This window comes from Cydia fagiglandana, chromosome 14, assembly GCF_963556715.1.
Source record: "Cydia fagiglandana chromosome 14, ilCydFagi1.1, whole genome shotgun sequence".
NCBI lineage: Eukaryota > Metazoa > Arthropoda > Insecta > Lepidoptera > Tortricidae > Cydia > Cydia fagiglandana.
The window spans coordinates 1,161,090-1,177,220 of NC_085945.1; the positions used below are offsets into that span (position 1 = coordinate 1,161,090).

At 36.9% G+C, this 16,131-nt stretch overlaps 1 protein-coding gene across 1 annotated transcript in view; it reads left to right on the plus strand.

The window, feature by feature from the left end:
• The window catches only part of LOC134670633 (neurobeachin), a 604,515-nt gene that overhangs the window by 350,274 nt on the left and 238,110 nt on the right, over positions 1 to 16,131 (plus strand). Inside the window, exons 25-34 of the mRNA XM_063528438.1 lie at positions 273 to 380; positions 1,815 to 1,962; positions 6,566 to 6,654; positions 7,088 to 7,288; positions 7,754 to 7,810; positions 9,310 to 9,420; positions 12,729 to 12,837; positions 13,935 to 14,032; positions 14,634 to 14,841; positions 15,337 to 15,572. Of these exons, the coding sequence (XP_063384508.1) occupies positions 273 to 380; positions 1,815 to 1,962; positions 6,566 to 6,654; positions 7,088 to 7,288; positions 7,754 to 7,810; positions 9,310 to 9,420; positions 12,729 to 12,837; positions 13,935 to 14,032; positions 14,634 to 14,841; positions 15,337 to 15,572 (1,365 nt within the window). The remainder of the gene's footprint in view (positions 1 to 272; positions 381 to 1,814; positions 1,963 to 6,565; positions 6,655 to 7,087; positions 7,289 to 7,753; positions 7,811 to 9,309; positions 9,421 to 12,728; positions 12,838 to 13,934; positions 14,033 to 14,633; positions 14,842 to 15,336; positions 15,573 to 16,131) is intronic.

Consider the following 16,131-nt stretch of genomic DNA (forward strand, 5'->3'; position numbering starts at 1 on the left):
TAATTCAGCTGTGAATCTTGGCAGCACGATTCTTTTTTTAGACTTTACAGCACTTGTAAAATCAGTAACTATTTGATCAAATTTAAAGAAAATCTTTATAGAAAAAAATATCACGGAAAAAATCAAATTGTTAATATTTCTAAAGACAGCACCTCAAATAGGTACCCAATCTTACATGTTAATCACCAACTTAATAACAATAACCGAAATCAAGAGTTTTCAATTGAAATGTTTATTATTTTGTTTTCTTCATGATTTGTGAATGATTCTAGAGCGTGGTGGCAAGCTTGGCGGACACTTCGAGTCCTGTCAAAGACCCAGAAAGGCTACTTCAAGATATGGACGTCAATCGACTGCGAGCCGTCATCTATCGAGATGTGGTAAGTTTAAATATGATCTCTATTTCAATGATGTAAACGTTCAAATTCCATCGTCCACAGTTATAGCAGCCGCAGAAACTTAGGATTGGGGTCAAACTATCTCTCTTACTCTTGTTACGATCAAGCAAGTGTGAATAAGAAGTTTTACATAATCATGAGTTTGATTTGCGGATAGAATAGTACCATCGTCTTCACTGTTAACTGTCGTAAGCCTTATTGTTAGTAGACAAGGTCCATGATTTTTAAGAAAGTTTGTGTCATATGCACTGCGAAGGATGACCTTTTTTGTAGCGTTTATATTTTTTTACTTTACTCCTTGAGTATCCTTATATCCTGGTAGGGTGCCCTTTTGAACATAAATTTAAATAATAACTATTCGCTTCCCTTTTCTGTCTTTCGTCTGCCTGCTTACGACCCTTTTTTGTGTGTGGGTGGAAACATTTCTTTCACAATGTTTGTCCTTTTGCGTCTTAGCTCTTTCTTAGTTATTTTCTCCTAGTCTTGTGTGGTTCAATAATGCATCTTATTAAGATGATTCCAACAGATAACTCTCATAAAATTCATAATCAATTCTTACGTTACCTCGATTATACTGTGTCTATTTGTTTGACATTTTTCTTGGACGCCATTTTGAAGTCGAGCCCCTAAAGTTCTTCATATTTCCTCTCCTGCATTTCTATTACCCTGGTGATATGTTCCAGTTCAATGATGAACAACAAAAGGCTCTAATCCCATTTTGTTTTTTTTGGTCGGGCCTTTTTTTCTTATCTCGTCTCATCATCTTTTCGTTTTACGTCTTCACTATTTCTTTTCTCCTGGTCCTACGTACCGTATATTACGTCCGTATACGTCGAGGTTTGTTTGTTTGATCTATATGGAGTTGGGGTTTTTGTGCCTTCTTATTTCTTCCTAACCTGCTGAAATGAATGGTGTATCATTTATAGTTAGCAGGGGTCGCCAACCTTTTTTTACCTGGGGGCCATATTGCGCCTCAGAATCTCTTTGAATTTTTGATATCTAAATGATGTCATTTAGTTATCATTCACGCGTGCTTTTCGTTCGTAGATAAGGTTGATGAAATATAAAGTGAGCCGATCTCTCGAACAAGTTTGAACAAGATAGGCTCACTTTATATTTCGTCAACTTTTAATTGGCGCGAGTGAGACGCAGGGGAAGGATAATAAAATGACATGATACTAATGTCAAAATGTATGTTTTGACATGGCCTGAAGGTTATTGTACTGTAGGAAAAAACCAAGCATACAAAAAAACGGTGTATCGTATATCGTATATTTAACCTTTTTTTATTTTAAAATTTTACTCCCATCTCTAAATTCTTCTTTTCTCATATTTCGACAACGATATTAGCCTTACCTATACACTGATTTTATTTTATTTATCTCGTTTATAATCTGGACTTTAACCTTATTCCAGGAGGAGACGAAACAGGCGCAGTTCCTCTCGCTCGCCATCGTGTACTTCATCTCCGTGCTGATGGTGTCAAAGTACCGCGACATACTCGAGCCGCCCGCGCACACGGCGCAGGAGTGCGCGCGCAGGCCACACCACGGCCATGATCACGGTATGATGGAAACTTGGTGTTTAGATGTTATGGTGGTATTATAGTGTTTGCTGCAGATTGCGCGCTTTGCGCGAGCCCTACTTGAGTAATGCTAATTAAGCGCGCAATCTAAAGCAAACATGCGTACGCTCTCATTTGGTGTCCAATACTTCGACATACCAGAGCCGCCGGCGCAGACGGTGATCACAGTATGATAGAGACTTTGTGTTGAAGATGTTGTGGGGAGTGTGTAGGTATTTGCTGTAGATTGCGGGCTTTATTCGAGCGTAGCATGAGTTGCGTTAGCCAGGCGCGCAATCTGAAGCAAACATTCGTGCGCCTCGCTCCGTACTATAGGTAGGTAATATAGGTAATATGTACTTGGACCGCACCCTGCGAACGATAACAACGATATAACCAAAGCTTCACGTTTTAAAGATGTCATGTTAGATTTTTGTTGTGGTTTGTTTTAATTTTGCAAAACAGAATATCAATATCGACTGATTTCCAGAATATCTGCATTTGATTTTCATGCCACTCTTAAACGAGACTAATTCGCGTTTTCCATTTATATTTTTTTATTATTTGTTGTTTTTGGCGTAACTTTGTGACCGCTCAAAAATTTTACTGTCTTAACATTGTGTTATATGTTTGGAGTGGTGTATTTCAGCAGTACAGTACAGTATTTAAAAAAATATGCGTTCATCATCATGTAAATCACTGAATAGCAAATTTTGTGTTATTTTAAATAAGATACGAGTTTGAACCTTCGTCGACAGCGTATATCAATTTAATTTTAAAATTCTATATACCTACCTAATAAATAGGTACCTATATTTCTGGAGTTAGTCAGATTTTAAGTGCTATGGTGGGTCAGTGAACGAAATTATTCATACTTAGCGTTCTTACTTTAAAAGTAAGTTAAGAGAATTGTTGTTAGTGCATCGACGCGTTGGGTGTTAGGAATATACAATACCTTTGCGCATGTATTATGAATCTAGATGTATTTTATTTTCCCCTAGATTCATATTAAAACCTACCCTCTCTACTTATTCTTAAGTACCGTATTCCAACTACTTATAACCGGACCTGTACATATTTCTATTTATTTTAAACGTTACAGTTAGACGAGTAATGTGCACTATGTATGTAAGCATCCTGTTATGTAGTAGAGTACATACTACATCTAAGACACATATTAATTCATATACTTCTTATTCCTTCATCCATAGTATCCGATTTGTTTAGTATTTACGCCATTTCTTTCGCCTTTTAAGTTTTATTTGCTTTATCGCACTAATGTTTAAGAAAATTTATATTGGTATTTACATATATTATGTAAATTCGAATTGTTAGTAATATCAGTCAGTAGGTACCTTGTACAGTCGCTGTCAAAATTGATGAATTTAATGCAATAATATATAGTTAATAATCTTCTTTCTAATACATTTTTATAGCGTGTACCATAACTTCATTGCTACCTACTTATACTCGTATATGTAAAATAAAAGAATCTACCAAATATGACAGTCATTTTGATGGTACGAGTACATACCGGGTGTGGACTGTAACACGAGCAATTAATTAAAACATAGATTGTACTCCTCAAACGGTGACACTTTTGTTCAACAACTTTAAACAATTATGAAGTATTTAGGGTCCCTATTTTTCATACAAAATAAATATTATCTTCAATGGACGCCATCGCCACGACATATCATTGTGATTGACGTTGCTTGTCACGCCTTAATCATAACAAAATTCGCAATACATTGCGTCTTAGAATAAACTTTAAAGTGTATTAAAAATCAACCCAGAAGTTATTTTTAAAAGTTGCTGTACAAATGTTGGTCAGTATGAGGAGGACAGCCTACAGTTTCATTTTTTGCTCATATTACAAGCCACACCCGTTATATTGTTTTTTAATGTAAGCAGCAATCAAGGTATTAAAATACATGTATTCAAGATTGTTATCAAAAATATTATTTGTTTCAAAGATTTTGCTCGGTTAGTAATCGCTTTTATACTTTACGTGGACGTCCACGGCAATAACATATTTCAACGTCACAATAAAGTGATACTAAAATGTATGTCGTTTTTACATCACCGTTGACAATGACGTCTATATGCCATTACCTTTGGAGGGTAGAGGTACTCCATACCATTACCGTCCAAGTAAAAGGGTCTACATTATCTCATACGTTTAAGTCTTCCTCTTTATTGGGATGGTAAAATGTACCGTTGCCGTGGACGTCCACGATAAAATATAAAAGCGGGTTATAATTTTTCCCATTGATGCATTTGACCGCGGCGGTAAGCAAGGCAGTTCAGACTGTGTACTCAAGTGTGTCGTTTCTCCTTTTTTTCACGCCGCTTGATATCGCGTCACTCGGGGGACACTGGTAAAACTGTCTACGACACTCCGTCGACACTCGACACTCGTTAAAATTATTTCTGTATCTGCTTGGTTGTTTGTGGCAATTCTATATATTGTAATCGAATGTACTTACGCGTCCGGCCGATCTTTTACACTTTTTATCCTTACACTTTACTTCTTTTCATTTCTAACATCCTGGTCCTTTGCCCGTGTATCATGCCCATAAATCACACCTTTCGTCCCGTTTTTTCTCTTTCGCTCGCGCCTACTTTTTTTCTATTTACATCTTTTGTAAACATTTCTTGTTTGGGTTGGGCGGGACCCTTTTTTATATGCCCTTCAAATAACTTCTTCATCTTTTCTCATCCCCTGGTCTGTTTCGACGTCATAATGCGTCACGAAATTCATTTTTAATGACTATCAAACTAATTTATCTCATCTTAAAAATCCTCCTTCCTCCTGCACACAATTCACTAAACCTTTTAATCTCCGTACTTCTAATCTCCTGGTACACTCACGTGCGCGTTTACCTAATATCACCATCATCCCAAAAACTTGCGCATGCGCATTTTCTTCAAACTCAAACACTTGACGCACTACAATCAACGCTCATGTAACTTTATCATCTTTCCCCTTACGTATCTCCCCTCCCCTCGCACATACTTCCGTACATTCTCAAAATCCTTACTTAAACTCTGGCGCACTATCAAAACATCCTCCGCACTCCTAACCCCCTGGTACACTCGCGTGCGCGTTCGTGGGTTTCCGTGGGCGCTCGGCAGGCTCCCGCCCGCTGTTCCCGCAGTGGTCGCACCACGTGTACCCGCAGTTCCTGCCCGGTGCGCACCCCGCCCACCGCCCCGCGCACGCGCACTGCAAGCTCGACTGTCACGCGCACGCACGCATCGGTAGCTACCGCCCGCACGCAGGTAACGCGCTATAGGCGCGCGCGGCACTGCAGACGCAAATGCTCGTTTCCCGCTCACGTTCAATCCGAATAAAGTTCAATCAGTTGTAAAATTCCAGAATATCAAAACATCTAGGATATCTGAGAAATGTAAAAGAGTATTTCGGTAATACACATATACCTACATACAAAACTTGGTGAGACTTAAAAACTGGTCACGTATGTTTTTAAAGTCGAAGATTGCTTGACAAGTTTAGCTCAATAACGAGGAGAATAATTATCGAGATCCAAAACCGTTGGCTGAGCGACACAGACCATCGGCCTGATTCAAACTATAAGATATGGAAAAAATTTGCTAAAGATACGATATGGATCGCATATGTCAGTGTCAAAAGTGACGTTTCTTCAAACAAAGACGTCACTCCTGACACTGACATAATTCCGATCCATATCGTATCTTTAGCAAATTTTTTCCGTATCTTATAAGTTTGAATCAGGCCGTTTATGACATTTTCTATACATCTCGCACTTTGGAAAACAACATTAAGACATCTAGTCAAGAGTAAATAAAAATAAAGTCAATAGTTGTACAGGTTAAGTGACAATTAAACAACCTCACTTGTTTATACTATTCCCATATAGTTTCCCAACTTTTTCGTTGTATGTTTCACTGTGACGAAAAATTGTAACGTACCTGTACCGAAAAAAAAAAGTTAATTGTGGTCGAAGTTCGGGAACATTGTTTTATTTTGTTTATTGTATTTACTTACCTACTTTAATTCACTGTTCACAATTGTACTGAAAAATCTGAAAATACATTACAATATAAAACAGTGTCTTTAGGTTAAGCACCGCTATGGCATTGCTTTGACTTTAGTTTCTTTTTCTTGAGTTGCCTCATCATGTAGTGTAGAAGTAGAAATCATGAATTTAGTCCCTAATGCATGAGTTTATTAGTTCCATTATTTAAATAATCTTAACCTTATGTAGAATGGAATTCTGTGCACAATATCAAAACACAACACTACACGCACACACAGTAACACTTAAGTTAGAGTGCACAGAATTCCCAACAAAACATCGGAATAGTTTTAGCTGGTAGAAACACAAATGGTTATTAAATCGTCAATTCTCAGAGGAGTTCAGGTTTTATGACATATGACCATTTGTGCTTGTATCACCGGCTTATATCCCAGATATTTAGTAAGATAGTTTACCCAGTAATAAGGCATAGCTCCGATTAGGTATCTCCGACCTATCCGCTTTCTTAAAGCAAGCTTTATCAGTGTTGTGCCTTGCCACTCATGCTGCCCTGGTACTGATGGTCACCTCTTCCGCAGAACACAACGGTGATGACGTCGAATACGCCATGATAGTTGTCGACGAGAACAACTCTACCATGAACGAGTTGGACTCTCCGTCTATGAAGGTAAGGTCACTTTTCGTTTGACTATTTATGACTTGGGTTTCAAATTAAAGATGATATTGAAAGGTAGATTTCTAAATTTTATCATATCATCGCACATTTTCTCTCGTAGGTTGATAGATGCTTTTAAAATTCGACAATTTTCTAGTTAGTACAATTGAGTCTATCTAGTAAGTGTACCCATAGCATGTACTCCTGGATTCTATAGGTATGTCAAGGATAGTTATAAAGTAATGTAGCATGTTAGTCATGATAGCCTAGTCGTAGGATTACTAAGTAGTTCGATGCATGCAACGTCCTACTAAGAATCCATACGACAATTTTTGTACCCATCCGTGTTGTTTTTGGCAATTTGTTTGCTGGAATCGTGTTTGATGTCGCTCATGAAAACGCTTCTTACATTCGTTTTGTTTTGCTGTTGCAATAAAATAAAAAGGAGACAGAAGAGTCCGATGGAGTTGCGAAAATTGAGACAAGCACGGACGAAGTGAAACCACACGGAGAGAAGCCGGCCTCAGAGACTTCGGCTTCGAGCTTGCAGGCCCCTGCGACGCCTGGGGCCTCGCAGTCCCCAAGTTCTGAGAAAGAAGAACCCCTATTTAAGTCCAGCCTTCGGGTGAAGCAACCTAAGATTAAGGTTAGTTGGACTTAGAGGAATCGGCGATGGTTGTTCCCTATTAGAATTTGAGTCTCCTTTGACGGTCCCCTGGACTTCTATGGTTACAGTTCTTTAGCTTACTAGAGTAGGATCAGGTACTTTAAATAGTAAAACAGATTAACCAAGTTTGATATATTTAATTTCACGTAATATTTCATCGCGGAACAACGCCATTCCAGAGTTATTTAAATTCTCACTGGAATATAAATTACCTGCCTCGTATAACTAAACGACTTCGTTTACTCTCGCGCGTTTATGTCATACTCGGCAGGTTATATCCTATTGCCTTTATATTAACATTTAACATACCTACCTACTATTGTATTCAAGATCCTACTTTAGCTACTGACTTATTTTACTCTCAATCTGAAATGGTCTCTAACTTCTTGGTGTTTAGGTTGATAATTCCTTTATACTAAATGAATGTTATTGTCCTGTTGTAAGCCTCCAACTGCAAGGTCCAAAACTTTGTCCGGGATAACGGTGTCAGTGGTCAATTTGGTTTGTACACATTATTATGGAACTTTAGCGCAAACCTCCTGGTTGGTCATGCAAGCCCGGTAGTTTTATAACCATTTTGGTCAATAAATATTGCAAAAATATGTATAAAGAGTTAATTTAACAAAATAATTGTATATAAATAACTCTTTCATAAATTAAGCCAGGCTTGCAATATCCAGTAGGTAAATACAAAAACACAATTAACAAAACACAAGCTTGTCACATGATGTATAAAATTGTCACATCACTTCGTTTCAACACAGAACAAGGTTATCGCTAAAGCTCACAATAATATATTATCCATATATGTTTAACCTCCTAAGGCCCAAGGTCCTACCTATAGTACTTATTCAGTTCGATGAAATTTAAATCATATTCAATTGAAACAGAGTCGCAGTTTGATTATTTCGTTCAATTTTCAAACAGAACCAAAATCAACTCTATTCCCTGCAATAAAGATTCAAATTTCAGTGGCAATTTCAGAATTTTTAATTTGTATGGCTGGGCCTTAGGAGGTTAAGATATACCTTTGTAATATATTGAGACAAATATACTAATACCTTTACATACCGCACACCGCACCAGCACTACATATATGTATTCAATTCAAACTATACACAAGCTAGTCACATGAGAGTTTTTAGTGTTTTATATAGCGTCAAGTAGAAAATTTAACCATACATAAACTTATTGTCAATGCTCGAGAACTTTAGATAAAAAATAAGCTACTGAAAGATTTAGACATTTTTAATATTATGTGGATAAATGTAAGCAAATATTTCCTACCTGAAATATATTAGAATCTTTATGACTTGTTTGCATGTGTGCTTTGCTTGCTTTTTCACCTGTCTGCATGGTCTTGATTTTTCACCTCTAGAAATCTATCGCACTTCTCACCCATGTATTTCAAGAACCTTACCCTCAATTATAATGTGTGTTAACATTAATATAATATACTTATACCAGAAAATGATAATTGTTATGAAGTATCCTGAGTAAGTATTTATTCGTAATCCAGGCTACCCATACAAACTAAGTATTTGTCCGATGTTTCATTTGACGAACAAGTTATATCAAAAAACCGTGGAATTTTCAGAAGGGTCCTAGGGGGAATTTCCAACATCGAAAGTATGCTAGTGGCATCTACAGGATGCCTTATTCAAAAATATTGAACAATATATAAACAAAAAAAAGCATTAGGTCATTTGGGTCTAAAGAGAATTTGGCTTATCAAAAGTCGGATAAAAATGTTTCGAGGTTGGGACTTGGGACAGGATACCCTAAACCAATTGGCATACCTAAGGTCTTTTTAAAGATCATTAGATGGTGTTTACATTTAATTCGATATAAATATGTATCTTGATTCGAATGTTAATAAATTGATGTCGAAACAATTATTTTTTTGATTACCTGAACGCTCACAAAAAGTGAAAGAAACGAGTAGTTTGAACAAGTTTTAGTTTATATAACCTTCATATGATGATGTCCCCTGTCGACAGAGCGTGGACTCAATCGAGGACGCCGGGTCTTTCCACCTCAACTCGACGGAGACCACCAACAATGATCCTGAGTCTTCCAGCGAGATCGCTTTGGACGATAACAAACATCCGGTGAGTACTAGCCCGCATAGGATCCCACTTCTATTTAATGAGGTCCTATCAACAGAGTGTGGATTCTATCGAGATTGCTGGATCTTTCCACCTGAATGCAGCGGAGACTACAAACTACGACCCTGAGTCTTCCAGCGAGATCGCCTTGGACGATAATAATCATCCAATGAGTACTAGGGTACTAACCCACTTAGGATCCCACTTCAATTTGGTGAGGTCCTAACAACAGAGTGTGGACTTTGTCGAGGCTGCCGGATCTTTCCACCAATGCAACGGACACTACAAGCAACGACCGTGAGTCTTCCAGAGAGATCCCATTTATAAAAAAGGATCACAAACTGACCTTAAAAATTATCGGCCGATATCGCTACTTCCAGTCCTCTCAAAAACTTTTGAGAAACTGATCAAATTACGCCTTTTAGACCATTTTATTGTGTATGATATCATCAACCCTCGGCAATTTGGATTCCAAAAAAACATAGGTACCACTGACGCTATTGACTGTCTTGTAAATGATATTGTGAAAGAGCTTAACAAAGGAAGAAAAGTGGCGAGTCTTTTTATTGACCTAAGTTCCGCTTTTGACTTAGTAGATCATGCGATTCTTATGAAAAAGCTTGATTTCTATGGAATCAGAGGCAATGCATACCGGCTCCTGTTAAATTATCTTGAAAATAGAAAACAATTTGTAGAAATACGGAACGTTCAAAACTATCACGAAAAATCTATTACGTCTAAGGTTGTTGATGTTAAACGAGGTGTCCCACAGGGTTCCATTCTCGGTCCATTACTATTTCTCGTATTTACTAACGACCTCATAAATTATATTAATATTAAAGTTAAAAATTGTAAGTTGACGGTTTATGCAGATGATACAACTGCAACTGTTTGTGCTGATAGTATTGATGAGCTAAATAGAATTATGAATGATGCAATTTTAACCTTTAGTGACTGGTTTAAAAAAAATAATTTACGTGTAAACACTAATAAGACTAAATTAATATTATTTAAATATAACTCGAAGAAGACAGACAAACTTGACGTATCAATAAATGGAGCTGTCATAGATGTAGTAGACCAGATAAAATGTCTCGGTGTGCGCATAGACTCCCACCTAAATTGGAAACATGAGCTGGAGGTTGTCGAGAGCTCTATTGCATCATCATGCTATGCCTTACGGTGTCTCAGGGAGGTCATGGGAATTGATCAGCTCAAGTCAGTCTATTACGCTTTGATAGAATCTAAGCTAAGATATAGCATTAAACTCTGGGGAAACAGCTACCAGTATAATATTAACAGGGCTCTTATAATACAAAAGAGAGCAGTTCGTACTATGTTTCGCATACCTCCTTGGGTTTCGTGTAGAAATTTTTTCAAAGAATTAGGAATTCTCACGGTGCCTAGTTTGTATGTCTTGCTACTGCTCACAAAGCTTCTTAAGAACGAGTCTTGTGAAGAGCAATATGAACGCTTACTTACGCGCACCAAAAATATGAAAGTTATTTTCTGTCCTAGACTCGAGGTTGCTGCGCATTCCGTTGCTCATCAAGCCATAACCCTTTATAATAGATTGCCTACTGAACTAAAAATCATTACGGATCACTCGCTGTTTCATAGGGATTTGAAAAGATTTTTATTGAGAAGTTGCTTTTACACAGTGGATGAAATTTATGATAATGTTTAACATTTATGATACCTACATTTTTATCTTTACATTTTATTAAGTGTCTAATAATTTTAGTTTTAAGCCATGTATTTCAAACACAATACTTGTATTGTTTTTTTTTAAATATATATATGACTATGACTATGATCGCTTTAGATAGAGTAGTTAGACGATAACTCTCTTAGTCATTTTTTCCAATCGGTCCTACTTACTGGTTGGTGCTACCCCAAGGTTGTCTGGAAGAGATCGCTTACAGCGATAAGACCGCCTGTTGCTACCATTATTTACACTGTAAATCTGTTATTTTATTTTTCTTTGTGGTGCAATAAAGAATATTTACTTACTTACTGGTTGGAATATTCTACCACGGACAAAATCTAGTCGTTCCGCAATGTTTTTGGTCCACCATTACTCGTACTCCATTATAATGCAGCCTCTTCTACAATTCTTGGACCCTGGTCACATGCTCCCATTTCAAGGCCATATAGGCGACCATTTTTTATCCCTCCTTCAGAACCATTCAATTTGAAAGCATTGTAATTTCTATTGTACTCGAAAGGTAACCACCCCCAAGATTTGGACCCACAGTTGTGCATATCAGTGATCTTTTTTTATACCATTATGTTTTTATACCAAGATGGGCCGGCCCTTTTGTTCCAGATTTGGTTTGTTATTCGTACTTTCATATTTTTCTTCCTACTCTGTATTATCCAAGTAGGTATATACAACGTGTGAAAATAGTAGAGAACAGTCTTTCGATGTACGGTTTTTTCAATGTATCTTTGACAATGACTTCAATGACATTTGCTTCTAGTTGAGGTAATGACCATATTCTTTTCTCCTTTTCCCCGAAGTTTCAGTTTATATCAAGGACATATTGACATGAATATTTAAGGAAGGAATAGCTTTATCTTTAATATTCCTTATTCCTGTCATGCCTATCTATTCTATTGTAGGTATGCATAGCAAACTTTTTCATCCTTTGGTTTCTTTTATTCTCGAGTGAACCATTTTTTATGGCAAAGTGAGGGGGCGGGGTCTTGTTTTGAAGTATTAATGCTTATTTCATTTCTTACTTACTTCTGTCGTCCTAGTCCACCATCAGATAACTATCCATCAGATAACTATCTGATAGTTAAATCTCTTACAGAAATTCCGCTTTTTCATCAAGCCTCAATTACTGTAACCATTGCGCTACTATTGTACAATAATTTTAAATGGTCTAGTCCTCTAGTACTATTATACTTACGTTCTGGTCGTTTACTCTTATTTCTGGGTCAATAAAGTGTTATTTTCCGGTAGATTCTTATTTTCCTTTCTTTTATATTAGTCTGTCACTCGTGTTTCTTCTTATGGTCCCGTGGCTTTTGAATCTATATGACTGCAGAAACTTTTCTTTCGTTAAAGTGGAATTCTTATCAATTTATATTTTTTTATCTATAGTCAAGCGATAATTTGTGACACCTTTTGTCTATTTTTCGGTTTACATTTGTCTATTTTTCGGTTGTAAAACATTTATCCAACTTTGTTTGTAGAAAAAGGCGGCAAATTAATAATTTTAGGTGCTCGAAAAATTGACGCCGCGCCTTCTTCTACGGTATGTTTGAGTAGGTATATAACGTAATTTTTCTTTATTTCTCAGGTTAGCAACGACGAATCGTGGACAGACGTGAACCTCAACGAAGATGGGGAGAGAGGTCCCGCCACCATTACCGGCAGGACGAGAGACCACGAGGGCAATATACATGAAGGTATTGTGCTCCTACATGGTTCTGCATACCTGGTAGTTTATGGTACCTTTTATTGCTCTCTGTCATGGTCTGAATAGTTTCAAAGAGCACGCGTTAATCGCGAAATATTTCTGTTGTGTCCTATTTTTTACTTTTGTACAAAAATCAACCAATCAGGCTAATACATTATTTCTCTATAAGTTGGTTCCTTGTGATACCTTTATTACCTCTGTCATTATCTGGAGAATAGTTCCAAAGAGCTCGCGGTTATAATCGCTAAATATGCGTATTGTGTCTGTTTTTGCTGTTGTACAAAAATCAACCAATCAGGCTTTCTGAGTAAACCTGACTCTTACTTATTTCTGTATACCTGGTTCTTTGTGATACCTTTTATTACTCTCCGCCATTGTCTAAAAAGCTCCAAACAGGACGCGGTTATAATTGCGAAATAATTCTATTATGTGACTAAAGTCAACCAATCGGGCTATGAGATATCTGAGAGACTCTTTAACTATTTCTGTATACTTGATACCTTGTGGTAGTTTTTATTGGTTTCTGCTATTGTCTGAATACTACACTAGTGAATTGCCTCCGAATATTTGTGTAGCGTAACTTTCTTTCTGCGCTATTCTAAAATTCTCCATTATGTTGCAATACTACTCTCAAAATCTTTGCAGGCCTGGTATTTATTACGCTGTACCATTATCTGAAATCAAAACACGGAATATTGATCGCCAAATATGTATCAATGGTGGTGCGTGTAACTCTTTTTTTGTTGAGTGTTTTGAAATCAATGAATTGTGTGACGATATTTAAGATCCCGAATAAAGCTCTTACAAAGGTGATCATTTCTGCAAGTCACGCATCAACAACCAATGTGTAGACTGCTTTAGTCGTTACTTGGTCAGGAGGTTTTCTTGTGCTATGCAAATTTAAGAGGACTTTACTGCGCATCGAAACTTGAGTTGAGAAGCTGAGGACATCGCCAAGATAAACACTAAGATGAACGATAAACGCTAAGATAAAACAGATATTTTGCCCAGGGCCCCAAGATTTATCTTCTCAACATTTATTGCGTTCCTATGTTCATGATTTTAAAATGTATTTATTAAATACAGACATTGAGAAATCCCTTCACGCGCGCAACAACGAGCATCATCATCTGCAGCGGCATCAGAACAGGAGTTTACAGGTTGCGCAGAGGCATCTACATCCGGTACGTTCTTTATTACCAATCAGTCCAATCACTATTTTTTTTTTCCAAATACTGATATAGCCTCCTGAGACCCCCAGTATAATTTTTGGTATATATTCCACAAGTTATTTTGAACTTTTGTTAAATAACAAAGAGTACGCAAATCAAAAACAAAAAACTGCTTCTGGGTCTCAGGAGGATAGTATAGAGCGTAAAGTCAAAGTCAAAGTCAAAAATACTTTATTCATGTAGGCCTAGTAACAAGCACTTATGAACGTTTTACATAATAATATAATTATCAGAGCAATTTATTGAAGTTAATATTATTCCATAGTAATATTGGATTATTTTACAGATCAAATTTAATACTAAGAATTTCACAAAAAGATCGTCAAACATAAAAAAAAATTGTATAAAAAATACTAGTCTAGAATGTTTCTAGAATAAAATCTAAATGTCAATAACAAATGTCAATAAAACTTAATTGTATTTACTTTTATCAGCTGTCTCCACACTTTTACCAGAGATATAGATTTCTCACTGCTTCAGTAATATCCTATTCATTCAAGTAAAGTCCCTGAAATTCCTTCAGAAATTTTTGAATTATTCCATAAATTTCCAGGACAACGAGACATTAGCCGGCCTAAACGCCATGAACGCCACAATGTCAGCAGACGGCGTATCGCGAGAAGCGTCTCTAACACACAAGTTGGAAACCGCATTGGGACCCGTCTGCCCCCTACTTCGGGAAATCATGTTGGACTTCGCGCCTTTCCTATCGAAGACCTTGGTTGGAAGTCATGGCCAAGAGCTGCTTATGGAGGGTAAAGGTATAAGTTGTAAGCATGGTAGCTCTTTAGTGCTTCTGCTAACTTGGTCTGCTTCTGTGCCCTACTGCATACGAAGACGCTGGTTAGAAGCCACGGGTAAGCTTATGGAGGGTAAAGGTATAAGTGGTAAGCATGATGGCTCTTTTGTGCTTCTGCTATTCTGATCAGTGATCAAATTAAACTAAATACCGCAGTGAGCTCTTTCTGACTTCTACTCGGATCGTACTGGACTTTTATTTATCGAAGATTCTGGTTGGAATACTGGTTGCCTGGTTGGTAAAGTTGTAAGGATGGTAGCTCTTTGGTACTTCTGCTATCCTGGTAACAGTGGTAACTTAGAAAAGTACTTTTTAATTATGGTGACTTTTATAAGAAAACTGTTCTAACATTTTTAAATAATGTATGTACATTTTTGCGAAATAATATTCCGCTACTTTTGCTTTTCTGTTTAATTTATTGTTAAATTAATATGAAATTTCTTTCACCCAATTTCAGGTCTCCAAACCTTCAAATCCAGCACATCAGTCGTCGAATTGGTCATGCTCCTATGCTCTCAAGAATGGCAGAACTCCCTCCAGAAGCACGCTGGCTTAGCCTTCATAGAATTAATTAATGAAGGGAGATTACTGTCTCACGCCATGAGGGATCACATCGTGAGGGTCGCGAATGAGGCGGAGTTTATATTGAACAGGATGAGGGCTGATGATGTCTTGAAGCATGCGGATTTTGAGGTGAGTTTGAGTTATATAACGGAATGCAAGATTTCGAAGGAGGAGGTTCTCAATTTATCGGGATTATTTGTTTTGGGTGCCGTTCAATTTTAATACAAATATTTTGCATAATTACTTTTAACTACTTTTAAAACTTATAATAAACATAATGAATAGAAACAAAATCCATAATATTATTTGTTATAATAATTAAATTACAGAATGTTCTATAATCATAAAAACGTTGTTTATAACGATCATTAGGAATATTTTTACTTGTTATAACATACAGTTAGGATTAAGATTAAAATGTAGAATTATATTTTAAAGAATGATCGGGTGACATAATACAACTTACTTACATATTCTACCTTAAGGCAGGCCCCTGTTTCACCAACGTGACAGGTGCGACGAATTGTAAAATCACTGTTGCTGACGTCACAGGCATCCATGGGCTACGGTTACCGCTTACCATCGGGCGGGCCGTATTCCTGTTTGCCACCATCATTGTATTATTAAAAAAAACTTTATGATATCGAAAAACAAACAGATATTTCTCTTGCTAAGTTTATGAAAATTC